This window comes from Neoarius graeffei, chromosome 11, assembly GCF_027579695.1.
Source record: "Neoarius graeffei isolate fNeoGra1 chromosome 11, fNeoGra1.pri, whole genome shotgun sequence".
NCBI lineage: Eukaryota > Metazoa > Chordata > Actinopteri > Siluriformes > Ariidae > Neoarius > Neoarius graeffei.
In genome coordinates this window covers 52,785,481-52,808,464 of record NC_083579.1, presented here as the reverse complement: position 1 = coordinate 52,808,464, position 22,984 = coordinate 52,785,481, and the positions used below count along the sequence as shown (strand labels likewise).

The window sequence follows — 22,984 nt, the reverse complement described above, 5'->3', positions numbered from 1 at the left end:
TAACTTATTTTCAAACAATACTTTCAAAAACATTAGATTATTTGTCAAAACTTCACTAATCATCATCATCGCCCTTATCCAGCACTGTTGCCAGGTCGGGGTCCATGTGGACCCTGCTGATCCACGTCATATTAACTGGAGCATAGTTTTATGCCAGATCCCCTTCCTCTTGCAAGCCCATTTCCAGGCTTAGGAAACAACCATTCATACACACATTCACACCTATGGACAATTTAGAGTATCCAGTTAACCCGACTGCATGTCATATGGGAAACTGGAGGAAACCCACACCGACACAGGGAGAACATGCAAACTCCATACAGAAAGGCTTCCGTCGGCCATTGGGCTCAAACCCAGAAACTTCTTGCTGTGAGGTGACAGTGCTAACTACTACACCACCATGCCGCCCCAAAACTTCATTATTCTGGACTAATTTATATATATATATATATATATATATATATATATATATATTTTTTTTTTTTTTCATTGATCTTCTATAAATCTCTTTATCCTGATCAGGGTCAAATTGGCTCTGTGGCCTATACCCAGGAAAACACCCTTGATGGGACAGCAGAGCAGCATGCATACACACACACCTACAGGTGAATAATTCTTACATCTTTACACCTTGCATCTGTGTTTAGGGTAGCAATATCTAAAGAAACACTGACCAGCAGTAACTTTGTCTATATTGAATACACATCCTCCCTCAGACCCTTTTTTGTTTGCCAACAAGTGAAATATCAAAACTGTCGGTCATTTAAATAAAAAGGCATGCACATAAACCAATTACTAAACATTTATTATATTTTTTATATTAAACATCGTTTAAAACCAACTGATAACATTCAAGTCCAACATGAACCAAGTGTCCATTAAAATGCATTCCAAAGCATTCTGAGCAACAATCATTTATACATAAAGACGTACATCTAGAATATGGATAAGATTATCACACAATCAGATGCCTGACATAAAAGGAGTTAACATGATGCAAGTGTCCATCAGTGCAATTTTCTGTACTTTACTGCATGTCCTTTTAGGCCTAGATATATTATTTTCCCAGAGAGGTGTACAAGACGTCCCCTGCACCTCTGTACTGGACTCACGCACTTATGAAATGTACATATCTCAAGGATGCATAACTATAATATCGATACATAAGTGATGCACACTATATGGCCATAGGTTTGTGGGCACCTGACCATCACACCCATATGTGGATCTTCCCTAAAACGTTGCCACAAAGTTGAAAGCACACATGACAACACCCCTGTGCACAAAGCAAAGTCCATGGAAAACATGGTTTGTCAAGGTTGGTGTGGAAGAACTCAAGTTGCCTGCACACAGCCCTGACCTCAACCCCACTGAACACCTTCAGGGATGAACTGGAACACTGACTGCACCTCAGGCCTCCTCACCCAACCTCACTAAATGTTCTTGTAGCCAGAATGTTCAAAGGCACATACAAGTGTAGTAATGGTTTGTCCACAAATGTTTGGGCATGTAGTGTATTTTAGACTCACGATCCAAGTAACTGCACTGCCTGGATCTATTGCACCACTTCTCTTCCCCAATTAGAAGGATTATACAAACATTCCCAAAAGCTCTCTGTTAAAACGATGGCCAAAATGATCGACATTTTAAATAGCTTTTCCCCTTGAACACAGCTCTCTTTCTATAACCTTATTTCCATAAAAATATTTAAAGAGGAATCCCAATCTGAAGCGCAAATAGATCGCAATTGCTACTTTGAGGACCAAATGCTATTCTATAGCACATCAGGTTTCAGGACACTGTAACTGGCTTGATCAAGGGCATGTACAAGACGCACGCTGGAAGCATTAAGGCTTAACACCTGTGAGGATGTTGTAAAGAAATTTGCAGTGCATCAGAAAATTGCCAAGTAATTTTAGGCAAGTGCTTTTACAGTATCAATGCTCGCCATATAGGAAACAGAGTTTAAAATCATTTTAAAATTCAAAACAGCTAAAGCGATCAGTTGTTTTCCTTTGTATATTTGGCACGTAGTGGAGGGTGTCTCCCTCTTTTGGTCACTGGGAGATCTGCAATATGTCATTAGATTTCACAACAGGCACTGATGAAGGAGGAGAGGCCAGAGACAGCTTCTGAAAATCCTCAATGAATTCCTGCAATAAAGCAGACAAAAATTATGACACTGTTGATGTGACTAAACAATGGTGTTGAGCTGATTTCCCATGTGCTGGGTGTATGAGACCATTACCACTGGAAAAGATAACTCTGATAGCCTTGCCCAGTGAGAGCCCAATTCTTCCTCTTTCAGAAGGCCTTTCTCTAGAAGCGTTCTAACGAAGAGCAGGTAGTTATATCTCTGTACGGGCGGATAAACAAAACTGCATTCAAACTGCTGTAGCCACACATAAAATTGAATAAATATCAGCAGTGTCAGTTCTACTGTGATTGGTGGTCACCTGCAGGTCACTGGCATTGATGATGGCAGTGAGCGTCAGCTCACTGAAGAGAAGGTGAAAAGTCACAGGGGCTGAAGGAATACGAGTCCACAGGGCAACCAACTCATTCAATAAAGATTCAACATTGACAGCTTCGCTCCTGTTACCCCCAGCTGGGGTCACCAAGGGTAGCTCTCCAGACACTATCCAAACACATGCAAAAAACAAAATATTACACTAGGAATGGTGCATTTTATCTGGTTTATTATACCCGTGTACATTTCATACATAATTACCTAACTTGCAGGCCAACAAGACAGTACAACGCAAGAGCATCTGCTCAGCTACTGAAGACATGAACTGCAAACAGAACAGAAAGAAAGGATAATCAAACAAGAAGACGGCATCATCTATATCCCCCGCCCTATATACCAACTATATACCAAGTTTCAATATATTATTTGTCACATTTTTCAAGTTCTGCTGCAGGAAACCAACCCTACCTCTTTACACTGACCTCAGCAGCCCATGGCATAAACCCACCGGACCTTTGGTCCAGGTGAGCTAAAAATTTAAATTTCTCACATTTCTTAGCATCAAAAAGCACATATACATTACTTAATCAACACATTTCAAGACCATACCACTCAGTTTTCGAGTTCTGCTCCAGAAACAAAACTGACCCCTAAGACTATCCTGAGAGACTAAATTTCTCAAATTTCTTCGTATGAAAAGGCACATCTACATCACCTTGTTAACATGTATACCAAGTTTCAAATCCATATCATGAATAGTTTTGGATATACGCTCCGGAAACGAACACTGCTCTTAGAAACTAAGTCAAAATCTATTTTTTACGTAAAAACTTGAAAAATACTTTTTTTCAAAAATCCAAAATAGCAAAAGGCACCAGTTCACATGTTGCTTGATATGTATACAAAGTTTCATGAAGATATCTTCAGTAGTTTTAAAGATATGGCCCGCCCGGAATTTTAAAGATATGGCCCGGAAACGAAAACGTGACCAGACGGAAGGAACCTGTTTCTGGGATAATAAAAACAATAGCTATAGAAATTCAAATGTATAAATGAGGGGAAACAGTCAGTACCTTTCTACATCTTAGTGTCTGTTCCACTTTATCTAGCAAAGAGCCAATCCGCTTCACTGTAAAAACTTCCTCTTCAGAACTGGGCCCTACTGCGATGCTCAGCACCTCCTGAAATGAACAATTGTGTATAAACTAAGCAAGCTAAACTAAGCAAGCTAAACAAACTCTGACAAAACATTTATCTAAATGCAGAAAGCTTTTTTTTTTTAGTATAATAACCACTATTGTTACCAGTAGTAATTTTTAATCATGGCATATAACAGACATTTACAACAGTGAGTATCCTGTCAGTACCTTTATCTCAATAACAACATCTGATGCCAGCGGACCTTTGTGGGAACAATCTTTGGGGCATGAGGACCCAGCATCCTGTCCTGAAGAGCTTTTCTGTGTCTGTCCACTCTTTCCAGATCCTCCTGCATCCACAGACTCGATGCTTGTAACACACGGTGCATTCTTCATCACCCGTTCGAAAGTACTTTTCCATTCCCCTTTTATAAACGCTATAGAGAAGCATATGCATACATAATGCTTCAAATTATACTACATAGGGATCATGCCATATTTAAATAATATTGGCTGGCTTTTTTTTTCATGGTATATCAGATATATTCCATTCAGCTAGCATGATACTGAACTTCTCTTCGACTGGTTCAAGATCATGCTAACTGAATGGAATCCATCTGATATACCATGAAAAAAGCCAGCCAATATTATTATTATTAATACATACACATTCAATGGAACAGTTATAGATTTTACAAAAAGTTAAGAACAGGAGCCTTTCGGGTGTTCAACACGTCTTTCAAAATTCTCTCAAAATCTTCCGTATTTAATGAAGCAAACCTGGCGGCCACGTTTGTTTACAAATTGTCAAAGTTGCTGGCTAGCGCGGAAGCCTCATCTCATTATCTCTAGCCGCTTTATCCTGTTCTACAGGGTCGCAGGCAAGCTGGAGCCTATCCCAGCTGACTACGGGCGAAAAGCGGGGTACACCCTGGACAAGTCGCCAGGTCATCACAGGGCTGACACATAGACACAGACAACCATTCACACTCACATTCACACCTACGGTCAATTTAGAGTCACCAGTTAACCTAACCTGCATGTTTTTGGACTGTGGGGGAAACCCACGCGGATACGGGGAGAACATGCAAACTCCGCACAGAAAGGCCCTCGCCGGCCACGGGGCTCGAACCCGGACCTTCTTGCTGTGAGGCGACAGCGCTAACCACTACACCACCGTGCCGCCCTAGCGCGGAAGTTTTACATGTAAATACGCATCTTATGGCATTTTCAATTCACTGCGATGGTTTACTGTGGGCGCCGCCGCCGGCGAACAAAGAAATGCTTCTGTGCATGTGCAGCAGAAAACTCCCACTGAATATTCGAATTGGCTCCGACATGTGACGTCATGTCTTGACAACCATGCACTATCGTCAACCATATTCAACACTCCTCCTCCATTGGGTCGAGTGACAGAATACATGTAGGAGACGTGATAGCATCCAATAATATTAGCATATCAAACCACATGAATGGAACCCGCTAGAAGGGATTAGAATACATGTTTTTATTCCATCGAAAAAGTGTCTTGTATGTATAATAATTACCAGTAATGCATTAGGATCATTATGAGTGCTTCAGTACAGTACCTGTTATATGGGAGGAGAGCCAGCTGCAGGCTTTCTCAGTTGCCAGACGTGTGGTGATGCTCTCGGCTGTTGTCAGAACCTGCAAGACACAAGTTTTGCTTAGGGAATGTTGAGTATTGTCACTAGTTAGAACAACTGCTACATGAGGCTACTTACAGGTTGAGATGTCTCATCAGGCAAAAGAACCCTTACGGCTCTTGGAGCATTCTCGCTGCAAAACCTAGTACAGGAAACACAAGCACACAAAAGTCAAGGGTTAAAAAAATAAATAAAAATTAAAAACCACTCACATACGCATGACTATACAAGTACTATAGCTGACCTGGTGGCTCTCTCCACGGCCTGCATGCCTGCGTCACAAAGCTGAGCACAGATCGAGTCATTCAGCTTGGCTGCATTAACATTATCTGAACCCAAACCATCCCTGAGAGTCTTCTTTCCACCCTGCACCAGCTCAGACACCAAAGTAGCCCTGATTCACTCACACACACACAAAATTATAAAAAATCTGCAAATAAGACAACAGCAAAATCTAACATGCCAATACAATATCAACACAGAAAATACATAATATGAAACAATAAGAATTGAAACTGACTTGATATGTTTGACACAGTTCGATCCAACTCGTTCAGCCACAAATTCCACAGTACGTTTAAGTGAAGGAGGCTGATTATGAAAGAAGGCCTGCTCCAGATCCAGCTATAATAAATGATAATAAATGCCACTTTTATATAGTAATCCATACATAAAAGTTGCAGGTTTATTTTTCTGACTGGATATGTGTTTTTGCATAAGCAGGAAACAAACTAGGTAGATATTTGCTCATTCTTGTTCATTTTAAGTCAACGATAATAAAAACCTGAATTACCTGTAGTTTCTGCTGAGAGCGGGTGATGGGGGGACCTCTGGGCTCAGCAGATGTAGGTGTGATCTTGCGGATAAAGCCTCCAGCCTTGGATGCACTTCCTGACACAAAAGCTGCCAACAACTTGCGAAACTCCCCTGGTTAAACGATTTCCAACCGCACTCAATATATAATCGTCAACATAAGATGACTGCTAGAATCTCTCATTTGTAGGCAATACTAAGGATTTCCTCTCACCTAAATATGGGCAGCAGGTATACAGAAGCTGCTGATCCACTAAGGGCAGATTGTCCTGAGAAGAAAACACACTGGTACTTACTACTTGGTCAATATTGAGACTTTCAGCTCGAGAATTATTTGTACAGCTGTCTCGTTTGTGTCGAAAGCTCTTTGGTTTTCTACATGATAATCGATTACAAACAGACTGTACATGTGTGCCACCTCATATTTATACCCTAGTTTAAAAGAAACAGTTCTCAGAGACTGAGAACAATTTAATGCAATGATTTAAAAGATGACATTTAGTTTTACTGGCATAAACTAATTTTACTGTTAGATTTATTGGAATAAATTACTATAGAAAAACAAGAGTGCTCTGAGAGTACAATATCCCCCACTGGCAACTATGCCATAACTCTGGTAAAATAAGATTGAACAAAATTGCAATATGTGCATTACTGACATAGAACAAAGAATCCTGTCAGGTTTTGTGAAATTCCTCCAAAAATTGTGAGAGGAGTTGATTTCAGAAGGTGAGTACCCTTCCCGGGACGGACAGACATCGCCACGACATAATCCCCCTTTGGGCCTTTCGGCCAGCGGGGGATAAAAGTTGTGAGGGAAGTTGATTTCAGAAAGCAAGCACACCTTGATGAAACTGCCAAAGTACAAGTTTGTTAATAATCAAGAGCATAACTCTGGTAAAATTTGCCCAAATTAAACAAAAATTTCGATGCGTGTATAACTGTCATATAACAAAGCCTTTTGCCAAGTTTGGTGAAATTCCTCCACAAATTGTGAGAGGAGTTGATTTCAGAAGAACGTACACCTTCGTGAAATTGTCAAAGTACAAGTTATTTAATCAAGGGTCAAAACTCTGGTAAAATTTTCACAAACGAAATTAAATCGCAATATGCGTATTACTGTCATATAACAAGGCCTTTTGCCAAGCTTTGAGAAATTTGTCCAAAAATTGTGAGAGGAGTTGATGTCGGAAGGCAAACACACCTTCATGAAATTGTGAAAGTACAAGGTTGTTAATCAAGGGCCACAACTCTGGTAAAATGCAACTGAATTGAACAAAATAATATGCGTACTAATGACATGACACAATGCCGTTTACCAAGTTTTGTGAAATTCCTCCAAAAATTGTGAGAGGAGTTCATTTCAGACATCACCATGACATAATCCCCCTTCGGGCCTTTCGGCCAGTGGGGGATAAAAAAACTAATTAAATAGTTCTCAAGTACCCGAGTGAAAAATATAAATAACTTCAATACTTAAATTAAAAAATGCCCATTTTACGAGTGGCAATTATTTTGGCATTGACAGTACTTATATGATGTAAAAATAGAAATTTGCCTGTTACAATCATAATGAAACAAGTCCAATCTGTTTCTATATTCTAACTACAAAGAGGCCTTAACAGTGAAACATTTCTCAAACTACAGATTCTGATGACTGAAATAATGGCATTTACTCACCAGCCCTTGACTGCTATTGTGATTCTCCAGGTCTTCTAGTTCCTGCACATTAATGCTAAAGAACAGATCCTCTGGAAAGACTGGGATCTGGAGTCAGATAGTGTGAATATTAGTCTCGTCCTGTGTGGAACCCTGTTCATGTGCGTTCCAAGTCATTTTAGTGCGAGTTCTCACCTGGAAAAGCCAACCCAGCACTGCCACCAACAACATCTGATTCAAGTAACATTGCTCTCCAACTTTACCCAATCTCATCCTCCTAACACAAACACACATACGCTTGGAACATTTACAAATACAAAACCCATCATATCTGTTGCATGTGACAAACCTGTAGATTTGAAGTAGGAGGCCTAGAGCAGTTCTGTAGCAGGGCAGAAATGGCCCGGTGTAGTCCAGCATGGAGAGGAACTCGACCAGCCAGGGAACAGTAAGCACAGTGCGTTTCCTGCGTACACAACTCGTCAAAACTGCAGAGACGTCCAGTGCTGGGGCGCTCTGAAAAATACACAGGAAAAACACACACAAATCTATGAACTTCAACCAACTCCCTCAAAAAGCACTCATGTAGTCAAGAGATTTCTCAATCATGCTTGGCAGATGCATGTACCTGACTGCGCAGAGCGATAGCAGCCTCCTGGATCTCTCTGGATGGTGCCTCGGAGGTCTGGTAGGGCATAAAAGAAATGAAGCCCAGGAACTTGGCAAGAAGTCGAGCCACAAGGAGTACTGAAGAAAAGCGCTGCTTCTCATCCTTCAGCGAGAGAAAGACAATAAAGCGAGGTGAGGTTCAGCGCTCATTTATAATTCAAACTTAGCAACTTTAGTACAGTGTCTTAAGCTTAATGGCGTAAACACAATCTGTGCTTGTATGTGGTTGAGTCAAGCCTCTAAATAATAAAAATGGTACACATATGTGCTAAAATATTTTTGGAATTACATCGCAAATAACTTTAGATTAAATAATTAAATAAAATACATTTAAAAGTAAATAAAGCAAATTATTCTATCCACATTCACTGGATATGAGCAATCGCATGCTCTGATTGGCTACTCGACTACTAGGCTATCAGCTCATATACCGTTAGTACAGAAAAACAAAATGGCGGAGCATGATGCTGAACCAACCGAGAACATAATAAAATAAAAACTACTCGAAAACAAAACTGCAAAAGCAACAAAATATGAAATGAAAGTATTTGATGGTAAGAATGCTTTTTTTTTCAAGAATTTTTATTATAACATTTCACAAATTGCTACTGTCATTTCACCGGTTTGATTACATTCTAAGCAGAATGATTTTGTTGGACGTTTTGTATAAAGTTTTTATTTATCGAATTTGCAAAAAATGAAAATACTCTGTTTCTCAAAATCCAGTGAATGCGGAGAGAATAAAACAGTCCTTCCACTCAGTCTCGTTGTATATGGATTATAACCGGCTCGGCACTACGCTCCTCGTTAGCTACCAGCTCACGTACGACCCGATTTTGTGGAATAACTGTTAAATATGCATTTAGTGTTTAACCATGCAATTAGACAACTGCTGCAAAATTCATTCAGAGCCACACTGAGCATTCTTGATATTCTATTTTAACCAATCACACGGTTCAAACCTGTTGCTCCATGTCTCCATCACCCCCTTCCTCTCCTGTGGTCGGGGAGCCATCAGGGCCCAGGATAGACACCTCATTCAACTGCAGTAGCTGCTGACACAACCCATCCTTCAGGTGTTGGTTCAATTGGCAGCTGGGTCAGAGAGGAGGAGCATGAAAAACAGACACTGTACAAGTAATCTCAATACAACAGTGTTGGCATGTGAATGTTACCATTTTTGATCAATCATGGTTCATAAACTGAACAGTTTTTATGCAGGCCGATTGGCATCATCATACATATTTCAATTTGAAATAAGGATTGTAAAATTCCCAAAAAAATTTTGAACATGTTAGAAATAAACCATTTAATGACTGTCTAAAAACTTTAGCAGCAAATTAATCTGAACATTTGAACTAATGAGTCGCACTATAAATGCCTAAAAACTCCACATTGGCCAAGACAGCAGCACTGCTTGCCTCTTCAGTTAAAATACGGTTTAAAGTTAAATCATACAAATTAGCTGTCACAATGACAAATTTAATGTCACAGACAGATTCATGCAGAAAAAGAAAATAAAAGCATGACTAAAGTAATTTTACCAGCTAGCTATCTGTAGGAAATCTCTGAAGAACTCCTGGTATCCAGGGAAAGACGGAGGAGGGCATGGGCCACTTAGAGCCTGTGGCTGGATCAGACGCTCTTGCAGGCGCTTCAGCCTCCCCAGGCTGTCTGCCCCCACCATGCCCAGCAGATCTGCATCTGGAGCATCACCAGGAGAGCCGAGCTCAGTGTGGCCCTTGCACATCTACAGCAAGAAATACAATGAATGTGTGTGCGAGCCAGCAGTGCAGTCCACATCCAAGGAAAAACCCCATCACGGCTTACCTGAACCAGCTGCTTCTGGAAAAGCCTGGCAAAGTGACCATGGTTTCCTGCTACAGTCAACTGACTGACCATTCCCCTGGGGGAATAAATATTAGCAGCATCATGTATTAGAAAGCATTATCATAGACTTTCATCACATTATTATTGACACTTAAACGGAACAGCCACCTCACCTGACCCGGTTGCCTAGTGCTGTCTCAAACTCCCACCTTGGCTCCTTATGATAATCTTCCCACTCTCTAAGCAGCTCGTAAAAAATATCTCTGGAACAGGGATATACAGATACATGGAATAACAGGATTTTGTTGTAACGGCACACACTGAGACTTCAGTGAGTTTCTACTATACCTTTGTTTTTTAAAGATGTGGAAGGCTTTATCACTGCTGAAGTTAGTTCGGTTGTCAGTGGCTGGCTGGAACGGCACTGAATGAATGAAGGTGGGATGGCTTGGTAGTACCTAGGGTGCCAATGAAGACAAGATGCCAATTTTGTGCTAAAACAAGAGGTTCATGTGTGGGGAGGAGGGGGGGATTGGAAGCAGTGGTTGCGTTAGACTTTTTCATTGTCCGTCATTTTGACGGACAGGGTCGTAAAAATTCCGTCACTGTCCATTATTATCTGTCATTTTATTTTAACTTTTAAATGACAATGTATATAGGCTATAAATGCTATATATTTAATAACTTGTGTTTTCATGGACTCATTTTCATTTAAAAATTAATTCACAGAACAAGCTTGTATTTAATCATTTATTTATGTATTTATGATGCAAAAAGATGAACAGAGATTCTGACGTTCGGTCACTTGTGAACCCATTTTCCCTCCGCTAAAAACATTGCGGCTGTTGTGCCTTAACGGGCATATGAACAATGTTATTTTACAACGTAGCAAGACAACTGCAGTTAAAATATGAACAGTCCACTACAACGGTTTAAGTGACAATCTAATTTGACCCGTTTGCGTGAGCTCAAACCTTCCTCAAACCTTCAAACAATGGATACATGAGTAGCCTATGCACTGAACATCAAGACTGCCGCAACGTCGGCTCAGATTGAAAGTGACGGCAGTGAAGACTATGTATACTGTATGTAAGAAAACTCTGCCACAACTTGCCAATCATTTCAATTGTGTGTTTCATTATGTTTTATTATTGTTATTATTAGGCTATTATTGTTATTGGTAACGGTAAACATCCGTCAAAATGACCGACGGCCTTCAGATTTTTCCGTCATAGCTAAAAAAAATCCGTCAATGACGGACAATTGTCGGTTAACGCGACCTACGATTGGAAGTATGATATTTCAATCATTAATGAAGTTGCACCACTGTGCAGTGAAGTACGCTTAAACATAGCTATCGCGTTATTGAACTGAATTATTTTCCAGTCAACTAGGAAGAAAACACTAATAAATGGGACATGAAAATCTGCTCGTCTCAGATGCCTGGGCTACTAATTTGCTTACTTCTGTAAAATTAAACAAGAGTGCTCTGAGAGTACAATATCCCCCGCTGGCAACTATGCTATAACTCTGGTAAAATGCAACTAAAATGAACAAAATTACAATATGCATATTATCGACATGTAACAAAGAATCCTGTCAAGTTTGGTGAAATTCCTCCAAAAACTGCGAGAGGAGTTGATTTCAAAAGGCAAGTACTTTTCCCAGGACAGACAGACATCGCCACGACATAATCCCCCTTTGGGCCTTTCAGCCAGCAGGGGATAAAAATTGAGGGAAGTTGATTTCAGAAAGCAAGTACACCTTGATGAAATTGCCAAAGTTTGTTAATAATCAAGGGCATAACGCTGGTAAAATTTGCCCAAATTAAACGAAATTTCAATATGTGTATAACTGTCATATAACAAAGCCTTTTGCCAAGTTTGGTGAAATTCCTCCACAAATTGTGAGAGGAGTTGATTTCAGAAGAACGTACACCTTCATGAAATTGTCAAAGTTATTTAATCAAGGGTCAAAACGCTGGTAAAATTTTTACAAACGAAATTAAATCGCAATACATGCATTACTGTCATATAACAAGGCCTGGGGCGGCACGGTGGTGTAGTGGTTAGCGCTGTCGCCTCACAGCAAGAAGGTCCGGGTTCGAGCCCCGTGGCCGGCGAGGGTCTTTCTGTGTGGAGTTTGCATGTTCTCCCCGTGTCCGTGTGGGTTTCCTCCGGGTGCTCTGGTTTCCCCCACAGTCCAAAGACATGCAGGTTAGGTTAACTGGTGACTCTAAATTGACCGTAGGTGTGAATGTGAGTGTGAATGGTTGTCTGTGTCTATGTATCAGCCCTGTGATGACCTGGCGACTTGTCCAGGGTGTACCCCACCTTTCGCCCGTAGTCAGCTGGGATAGGCTCCAGCTTGCCTGCGACCCTGTAGAAGGATAAAGTGGCTAGAGATAACGAGATGAGATGAGATAACAAGGCCTTTTGCCAAGCTTTGAGAAATTCATCCAAAAATTGAGAGGAGTTGATGTCAGAAGGCAAGCACACCTTCATAAAATTGTGAAAAGTGCAAGGTTGTTAATCAAGGGCTACAACTCTGGTAAAAATGCAACTGAAGTGAACAAAATAATATGCGTACTAATGACATATAACAAGGCCTTTTACCAAGTTTCATGAAATTCCTCCAAAAATTGAGAGAGGACTTAATTTCAGAAGGAAAAATACACTCATGAAATTGGCAAAGTATAATTTTGTTAATCAAGGGGCTGTAACTCTGGTAAAATGTGACCGAATTTAACAAAATTACAATATGCCTATTACCGACATATAACAGAATCCTGCCAAGTTTAGTGAAATTCCTCCAAAAATTGTGAGAGGAGTTGATTTCAGAAGGCGAGCACCCTTCCCGGGACGGACGGACAAATGGACATCACCACGACATAATCCCCCTTCGGCCAGCAGGGGATAAAAACTGGATGGGATCAAAAGAGTGTCATTTATGGATTGCAAACCTTAGCTATGCAGGTACCCTGAGCTTGTGCCAGGCGATCTCGCAGCACGGGACAGAAAGTGGCAATTCTTTCATTCTCTGCTAGGAGGCGCAGTGTGCAGTGGTCCAGATGTGAAAGCAAACTGAGGAGAGAGAAGAGAAAAAATAAATAAGGCAGGCAAAAACAGAACCAATCAACACAAAAGCAAGGCAGGAAAAATAAAAGCAAGGAGAAGATAAACACACTCACGGCAACTGATTCTCCAGAACTCGCACTGCAAAATACACACAGCTGTGGACATTTCCCAAATAAGCTCTTCCAAGATAATCTGAAAAATGGCAAACATCTTATATAACAGAGAAGGAAGATGATGAGTTCAGGCAGGGATGAGAAATGGCTGAGAGACATGAGCGCAACACTAACCTGTCTTTCTTTCACATACACTGGGAAGCACTTCTGTAGGTTCAGAGGTTGATACACTCCATGAAGTCAGCAGCTGCAGCACAAAGAACAGCTCCAGGAACACACACGGCACCAAGTTCTCTATAATGAACGTTTAAAAAATAAAAATACACCAAAATGAGCAAACACCTGACCAGAAAATACTTTTATACTCAAAAGTGTGATTTTTTTTTTTTTTTAACCCTTTGGTGACTGACCCCTTGAAAATGGTTCCTCCAGGAACTATGACTTTTCAGTTGTCAAGACAACAGAAGAACTAAAATACAAAAACAGAAAGATACGTCACAATGCTCTTGTGCACAAAACAAAATGCTCTTGTATTTTAGTTTTTCCGTTGTCTTGATGACTGAAACATCATCGTTCCTGGAGGAACCATGTTCAAGGGGTCAGTCACCAAAGGGTTAAATAACCAAAGTCTCTTAGATGACTTATGATTACACCGATTGGTGTTTGGAACAAATTTGTTATGCATTCGGAAGCTCAGTTTGTGATCTCATGAAATAAGCTTAAACTTGTTGAGACGGTCATGTCTGATTATTGACTCGATACCCTGAAACCTAAAACCGCCACAAAGCCATAAAACTGATGTAAAAATAGTTTTGATTCTTGCTGTATATTCAAGCAGCTTGGGCTGCTGTTAAATAACTTACTGAGAATATGACAATGTAAACTGAGACTCAAAAACTAAAATTAAACTCACGGCATTAAAACATATCAAACAATTTAATATGCTACACTGATTTTTTTTTTCTTTTTTTAAATGTTTTAAATAGCCCAGGAGTAATAGGGTTATACCCGGAACAAATTAGTAACAAGCTGAAAATTTCAGAATATGTTCAGAATACCTTTAGGAATAACATACTAAAAGTCCCTGGAAATCCCCCTTGTGCTCTCTGAGAAATTCAAGATGGCGTCCAAAATGGCCGCCAAATGGAGATCTGCCCATATCTCAGGCCCAAAACAAAATATTAATGCAATTAAAAGGTCAGAATATGTTTTGTAGGGTAGGAGAGTAAATTCCAACATGTGTGTATTAATTACATTGTGTATTAACATTATATAATAACAATGTACACATTATTATAACAGTATATTTGTGTATAGTGTGGATCCATTGGTTACTCGTTCACTCCGTATCATCCTATTCTGTTCACAAAACAACAAACACAATTACTAGGGGTTGGAGCACTTATTTTCATTAATATTAATTAAAGTAAATTGGTGGTGTAAAATAATAAATGGCATGTTAAAAGATCATGCTGAGTTCAGTCATTTTTAAAAGGTCATGCTGAGTTTAGTCATTTTTTGTCCGAACACACTGGCATTGCTAGTAGTAAAGACTGGCGCTAGAAACTCAAAGATTAATTTTTTTCCACCCTTAAACAAGCTTGAATAAATTCCCTACTTCATTGATGGTACAACAAAGGTCCAAGCATTACAACTGAGGCACTGAGAAGTGTTTAAGTCTACTCATTGTTTATAAGCAAGAGCTTTTATTGAGGCAGACCTTTTTGTCATGAAAGTCACCGGAATGTTGAAGAAGTGTACTGAAACAGCTTGCCATTGTAGTTTTAGAAGATAGAGTTCTCAAATTTAATTTCCCTTTAATATTTTATCAAAGCTTAAAGATGCACTAAATATTAAGGAAATTGATGTCTAATTGTTGTCTTACATTATGTTCATGTATGTAGGTAGCCTACTAAGCTAATCTGTCAATCATGTCAACCATCAAATTCCATGTAATTTCCTCATTAATGACCTTGTAATCTTGGTTAATTTTAACAGTGTGACAATGGTGAATTTGCATTGCTTGTATGAGAGAACATATAATTTAACATTTTAATTGCATTTATATTGTTTTATCCCTGAGATATTGAAAAATCTCCAATCGGCGGCCATTTTGGACGCCATCTTGAATTTCTCAGATAGCACAAGGTGGATTCCCAGGGACTTTTAGTATGTTATTCCTAAGGGTATTCTGGACATATTCTGAAAAATTCAGCTTGTTACTAATTTGTTCTGGGTTGGACTCAATTTTGAGCTAATGCTCTTGGGCTAAAAGGAACGTTTTAAACCAGTATTTATTCTACATCACCCTCTGGTGGTATCTCACCTGAAATACATGCACAGTACAGCTCAGCTAAAAGCTCAAGCTCTGGCGCGTGGGTCACTTTAGTGGGGTCAGGGCAGGGTGCATTGGGATCAGGAGTCACCTTTGAGCCTGATTTCACTACTGATTTGGTGGGAGTGCAAACACTGGCACTGGGCTTCAGTGGGGAGCTGCTCTGCTGTGCAAGTTTAGACCTGAAGAAAAAGAGGACATGGGGAAAGTAACAAAGACACCATGACACTCAGGATATTAAATAAAATGAGAAAGAAATGAGTTGAAGGGGAACTGAAGTGATTTTTAAACTTGCTTTATTTCTTAATTAACGTGTTATTCAATTACATTTTCGTTTTTATTAACCTTATATCGTGACTCGTATTAGCATATTATATTACATTTATCAGCCTTTTCGGTTTTTAGCCATGTTGAATGCAGTTCGTTTGGTCCACAGCAGGCGTCGCTTATCCGTGCAATCTTCACGAGACTTGTGCGAGACTTCAAATGTGAAGTGTCAGCACCGCCATTTTGAAAACTGTTTACACAGTGGCCAGATCGCCATATCATTCCAAATTCGATTCATTTCGAGATTCGCCAGCTTCATCAGTGATGGAGATTATTCCATACGACTTCAAACTAATGTGGAGTAGAGAAGAGTTGGAAAGACGACAGGATAAGGACTAGTCCGTCGCGCTGATATTTACGTCATTACTGTCACACAATTGAAAAGTCCTGGATTAGGCGGCTGGTGGGTTTTCAAAATAATAAATACATGCATGTATTTTTGTGATAAATACATATTATACGGAGTGCATTTCCCACATAATCCTCACTAAGGTTTCAGACAGCACTACAAAATGGCGTCCCCGCTATATAGTGCCCTATATAGTGAGTAGGGAGCGATTTCGGACACAGGGAAAACTTCCGGCTTGATTACGTCAGCATTCGAAGGAGGTCGCATGCATCTTTTGACAACGTTGGTAGATGTTGGTCACTTTGATTTCCGCTGTACGTTTTACTTCCATCCTATGATGTCTCGCACAGGTCTCAGCAAATCTTGTTTACGGCCATTGCTTTGACATATGGACTGATATATTACACAGCATATTTCAAACACTCATAACTTACTATAGCAGTGACAAAATAGCTGTCAGAAATGCATTCCTACATTTTATAAAACAAGATAAACAGAATTTTGATAATAAAAAATTTGCCTTCAGTTCCCCTTTGAGAATTTGAGAAATGCATTCAAGCACCAGAAAGAATACCTTTCTTTCTTTAGTAGCTCTCTCTCCTCCTGCAAACAAAGTGGGCTCCCAGTAGTCTGCCCAGTACCCATGGCCTCCGGGAAGGAAGGACTGCATGGCTTGCTGAGGGGTGTGGAGGTAAAGCAGCTCTTGGGTTTAGAATTCGGTCGTTCTGCACTTACTGGTGTTGGATTGATGCGCCGTGATGGTCTTGTTGCTCTAAACACATTTAGAAACATCATTCTTTGACTATAAAAAAAAAAGCTTACAGTACTATAATAAGGTAAGAAAAAAATCAATACAGCATTCACTTTTCAAGAAGAGAAAGAATTAGCTTTCAAGTCACTCACTTAGGGGTGGCATGAGATGCAGTCACTGGGGGAAAGTCCTCCAAATTGTTGAAGTTGAGCTCCACTTGTGTAGGGGGTGACACCGAATCACTAGTCCTCCCACCACCTCTTTCTTTCCTTCCTGCACCGTCACAGCCGCCAGCCTCTGCCAAATGGCCACTGCGGGCTCCAGTCTGACGGCTTGATGCAGACGCTCCAAACCCGCTGCTTCTCCTGCGCCCTCGATGCGGCTGAAACGTCGGGCTGGCCTGAGTGTCTGAAGGTGAAGGTATAAAGTCACCAAGAGAATGGCGCTGAGCAGATCGACGTTCAGAAGCCAAGTATCGAGGAACTGGACTCCATCCCGAGCTAAACGATGGGCTGCTGAAAGCGGTTATGCCAGGAAGACTCGGAGAGGTCACGAATGAACTGTCCTGCTCACTTGGATTGTCCAGTTGCGATGTGGAGGTAGAAGACGAGAAGAGCTGGACTCGGCTGGCACTGCGGGAACCTTGACTTGTTCTGTTTGATGCCCTCCGCTCGCTAGACGAGCCCTGGGCTCTGAGAGACCTGGTGGTGCTGGGGGTCTTGGCTGGGGTGCTGGGGCCATGAGTCAGAGTGTTACTGCTCTGATCCCTCAGAAAGTTCAGGAGGAATGCCACAAATTCCTGCTTCTTGACTGTTGATGGCAGATCTTGGTCTTGGCTACAGTCCTGGCATGACATGGCAGAAAAGTAAACTTTGTATAGCATCATAATAATACTACATCAGACAAGATGAACCGTAACTGTGGAAATTCTGAGTTGTAGAATAGGGTGCATCAGTTGCCCTCACTTTCATAAAATCTGATGCATTTTTGTTTGGGTGTTCCTTTTCACCAATAAAGACATCCTGTAAAAATTTTTGACCATATTCAAAAGTCTAATGGTGGCACCATGAGGTTCATTTTTTGCCAAAAAACGTTTATTTTATGTTTTCGCGTAAGGTTTGAATCACAATGTTGGACTCCATTTATTGATTTCTTGTGAGCCAGAGATCATGTTAAGAACCTTTGCAAGGGATTGAGAAGCATTAATGTGATTCATAATACATGTGTATTGTTTAAAAGTAGTTGAACAATGATTCAATGAACAGCTAAAACTCAAACTGTGCTTGATAATATATTTAGAATATGTACTAAAAATGTGTATCTAAGATATTTGGTATACTCTATAAGGTGCCATAATGTTTCATGAAAAGTGATCGAAATTGTGTCATAAAATAGCAGCTTTTTCCATAACTTTGAGCTCCTGGTGCCACCATTAAACTTTTGAATTTTGTCAAAATATTTCACCCAGTGTGTTTTCTTACCAAAAGGAACATAAAAACAAAAATGCATCATGATCGGAGGAACTTTTCATTTTTAGGGGGCAACTGATGCACCCTATTGTAGAACAATAATAAACTAAAGGAGAATACAAAGATACGAAGAGAGGGCAAAGGTAATTACATAAACACATTGGTTTTCTAAATATAGTGTCGTAAAGTTATATTTCATTAAATTAATGCAATTTCGAGTATGTTTATTTTGGAGTATAAAATACCAAACTTATTTATATATATATACACACACACACACACACACATACATACATACATACACACATACATATTTTATATATATATATATATATATATATATATATATATATATTTTTTTTTTTAATATATATACACACTGTACACACATACATAATACACACAGCTAGCAAAGTGAAGTAAACTGTGGCTTCTTTTAGCTAGCTTCAAAAAATTAGCATTTTATTCACTGTGATTTAATTAATTAATTTATTTATTTCTCTCTCTCTCTCTCTCTCTCTCTCTCCTGTGAGGAAATGGCGAACACAGTGCACTACTGAGCTAAGTGTTTGTTGCTAACTGAAGTTGTGAACTATTTAGAGCCCTGTTTCTTCTCTGCTCTGCGATGACAATACCATGTTTATCTCACAAATAATAGAAAAATTATCCCTTATAAATACGCTGTGAATTTCTTACAGTTTCTCCTCGCAGCCAGTTCACAACTCTGCACAACTCCACATCTCCCTGAAGAAACGATTCCAAAAGAGCCGCCATTCTGTCCAGAGAAAAGTAATGAAGGAAACGAGAGCAACTTAATTTTCAAAATAAAAGTCCGAGTTTCTTTGGTGCAGAACAGGCCTGCTAAAATAGTCGTTGGGATTATTTGCTTGCTTGCTTGCTTGCTTGTATCAGCCAGCATGGTCATGTTAACCCTAAATGTTCTGTTTCTGTTCTGTCTGGGCAACTAAGACATAAAATAATTTTTAAAATCACCCACCTTGAATACATCTATGTTTTGTGCTCCTACCAAAAGAAGAAGAAGAAACGCTGGTTACGAATGTAACCGTGGTTCTATGACTAAGTGGAAGACCGCCAGGGCGGTGCTGAAAGCACCAGTGGAAGCATCTTTGCATCCGCGCGTTTCGAGAACCGCATACAAAAGTTGTCATCTCATGATGTATGACGTGCCTGCCTACGTAAGGCAACATCCCACGTTATTTGGCCTCAAGATCATTCTCGCGCAATCCGAGTGACCAAAGACCCTGGCGGTCTTCCACTTAGTCATAGAACCACGGTTACATTCGTAACCAGCGTTCTATTTCCTTCACTCCAGACCGCCAGGGCGGTGCTGAAAGCACTAGTGGAAGACGAATACCAACCCAGTCACGAGGAATTCAGAAGAGCATCACCACCTTCTGGAAGAACAGCTGCACACAGCAATGGCATGGACGCAACATTTAGCCTGTAGTACCGGGCAAATGTACATGTATTGGACCAAGTTGCAGCAGCACAAATGTCAGAGAGTGGTACACCCCGGAGAGCTGCCCATGATGTTGCCCATGATGTGTCGAATGGCAGCAGACAGGAGAGGGCACAGTACGTCCCATAGATTCATAGGCATAGGTGATTGCCTCCACAACCCAACGGGAGAGCCGCTGCTTGGACAGAGGCCTTCCTCTCGGAGCACCACCAAAACAAACAAACAATTGGTCTGTCGTACGAAAGGCTGCCGTCCTATCAAAATAAAACCTCAGAGCCCTGACAGGGCACAACTCTGCACGCAAGTCCATCCTGTCCGCCGGTATAGCAGTCAGCAAAATCGGCTGGTTGCTAAACTGGGGAGATAAGACTTTCGGGAGGAAAGCTGGGTTAGGCCACAATGAAACACTGTCAAACATAGGGCCCCAACGAAGACAAACAGTACTCACTGAGAGGGCATGTAGCTCACTCACACGCCGGGCTGTTGTGATGGCAAGAAGAAAAGCCGTTTTAACAGATAGCCACTTAATGTCAGCTGCTGACAGGGGCTCATAAGGAGGCAAGCAAAGGGATTCGAGCACAGTGTTCAGATCCCATGATGGACTTCACACAAAATGAGGAGGATTAAGATGAAATGCCCCTCTCAAAAAGGCTACCACCAGCCGGTGGGACCCAAGTGAAACACCTCCAACCTCTGAACGGTGGGCTGTTAGTGCTGCAACATACACCTTAAGTGTAGATGCAGCCCTGCCAAGCTCTAAAAGGTGCTGCAGGAAATCTAAAGTCTGTAGAACAGAGCAGCTTAGGGGGTCGATGTTGCGTTCCGCACACCAATCACAGAACACCTTCCACTTGCCTGCATACAAGCATCGGGTAGATTCTGCACATGCATTCACCACAGTGTTCCTGGTCCCTTCTGAACACTCCAGTAGTAGCCCTGGGGCCCCAAGGGCCACACCCAGAGTTTCAGGCATTCGGAACATGGGTGTTGAATCCTGCCCTCCATCTGTGTCAGCAAGTTGGTCCTGTTGGGCAGCTGACAAGGGGGTCCCACTAGTAGTGACAGCAGGAGCTGGAACCATGGCCTGGATGGCCAGTGAGGAGCTATCAATAGCACATGGTAACTGTGATAGCGCACACGGCAGAGAGTCCTCCACAACAGTGGTAGAGGGGGAAAGGCATAAAGGATGGCCCTCGGCCAGTCGTGGGCCAGAGCATCCTGGCCCAACGCTGCCATTTCTTTCCCCAGGGAAAACCATGTTGGACAATGAGTTGTCTGACTGCTCGCAAACAGGTCCACAGTCGCTCTCCCATAGGTTTTCCAGATCTGTTCCACCGTGTCTGGATGCAGTTTCCAATCCCCTTGAGACACCTTGTCATGTGACAGAGCATCTGCCACACTGTTTAGGCGTCCAGGTAGATAAGATGCTCTTATGGAAAGGAGGTTGGCCTGAGTCCATACTAGGAGACTGTGAGCCACCTGAAGCGCAGCTACAGACCTTGTGCCCCCCTGATGATTGATATAGAAAACAGTTGCCACATTGTCTGTACGTACCAATACATGTTTGCCCTGTAGCACTTCCTGAAAGTGGCACAACGTCAGAAACACCGCCATCAACTTGAGTGTGTTGATGTGGGACGTGCACCATGGAGCAGGCCAGGTGCTGATCACACCTTGCCATTGCCAGACTCCACCCCAACCCATGAAGGAAGCATCTGTCCGGATAACCTCCCACCATCCCGGTGGGAGACCAAGTGGAACTCCACGAGTGAGAAAGTGTGCCTGGGACCAAGGTCTTAGCGTGAGCATGCAACAGCATGTTATTCTCACCCTCATATGTCTGTCTTGCACTGGACACAGACGCAGTTGAAGAAGCCATCTCTGAAAAGCCCTTAGCCACAGAAGACCCAGAGGAATGACTACTGAGGCCGCTGTGAGTTTCCCCAACAGCTGAAGGAGAGAAACATAACACTGAGTTCCCCTGACATGAAGATGGTTCAATCCAGTGAGAATTGAACTTATTCTGTCTGGCGTGGAATTGGCCAGCATAGTGTTCGAATCCAGGGCAAGGCCAATGAAATGTGTTGCCTGGACTGGGACCAGTTTGCACTTCCTCTGGTTCACCCTGAACCCCAGAGCCGTAATGTGTAATAGCAACCGGTGAGCATGTTCCCTGGCCTGTTCGGGCGATGCCGCACAAAGAAGCCAGTCGTCCAAGTAAGGGAACACTCTTATGCCCTCCTTCTGAAGGGGTTCTAGTGCTACTTGGATGCATTTTGAGAACACCCTTGGTGCCAGAGAAAGTCCAAAGGGGAGAACTCTGAACTGAAAAATCTTTCCCATGAACGAAAAACAAAGGAAGCGCCTGTGGTCCACGGCAATGGGTATGTGAAAATAGGTGTCCTCGAGATCTACGGTCACAAACCAGTCCTGGTTTGTGACCGCTTGCAGTACATCTGTTGTTCGTAGCATTCGAAAAGGAAGCACCTTCAAGAAATGGTTTAACCTTCTTAAATCTAAAATTGGCCTGAACCCGCCGTCTTTCTTTGGAACGAGAAAATAAACTGAAAAGAAACCCCCTGGGTGAACAATGGGGTCGACCATCTCTATGGCTCCTTTTTGTAGTAACAACTGAACTTCTCATGACAAGGCTTCTGCCTGTCTTGGATTGGTTATAACTGTCTGCCTCACACATGAATGCATTGGTGGCCAGCGGCGGAATTGCAGGCGGTACCCTTCTGAGAGAGTTGTGAGTAGCCATTGGTTGGTTGTTATTTCACGCCAACACGCTAGCTGGCTGCCTGTAAAAACTCCTGCCATTGGTCCTGACCTGTCA

At 41.5% G+C, this 22,984-nt stretch overlaps 1 protein-coding gene across 6 annotated transcripts; it reads right to left on the bottom strand.

The window, feature by feature from the left end:
* Window positions 1-787: 787 nt before the first annotated feature.
* Window positions 788-19,447, bottom strand: cdan1 (codanin 1). Of its 6 annotated transcripts, none has more exons than XM_060934181.1 (28): window positions 19,365-19,447; window positions 17,352-18,043; window positions 17,023-17,220; window positions 15,764-15,954; window positions 13,612-13,731; window positions 13,438-13,534; window positions 13,210-13,330; window positions 10,596-10,705; window positions 10,421-10,510; window positions 10,248-10,323; window positions 9,962-10,167; window positions 9,380-9,512; window positions 8,377-8,520; window positions 8,098-8,264; window positions 7,944-8,025; window positions 7,770-7,856; window positions 6,304-6,358; window positions 6,070-6,203; window positions 5,797-5,900; window positions 5,521-5,670; window positions 5,355-5,418; window positions 5,199-5,277; window positions 3,838-4,046; window positions 3,544-3,651; window positions 2,732-2,795; window positions 2,457-2,638; window positions 2,249-2,356; window positions 788-2,153 (listed from the first exon to the last, which is right to left on the bottom strand). In XM_060934181.1, the coding sequence occupies exons 1-28, from the start codon at window positions 19,440-19,442 to the stop codon at window positions 2,058-2,060; spliced, it is 3,945 nt and encodes a 1,314-aa protein (XP_060790164.1). In that variant the 5' UTR covers window positions 19,443-19,447; the 3' UTR covers window positions 788-2,057. The 6 variants fall into 6 exon arrangements, with proteins under 6 accessions (XP_060790164.1, XP_060790165.1, XP_060790161.1 ...); XM_060934182.1 differs by having other exon boundaries at window positions 13,438-13,516; XM_060934178.1 differs by having other exon boundaries at window positions 7,944-8,264.
* Between the last annotated feature and the right edge of the window lie 3,537 nt (window positions 19,448-22,984).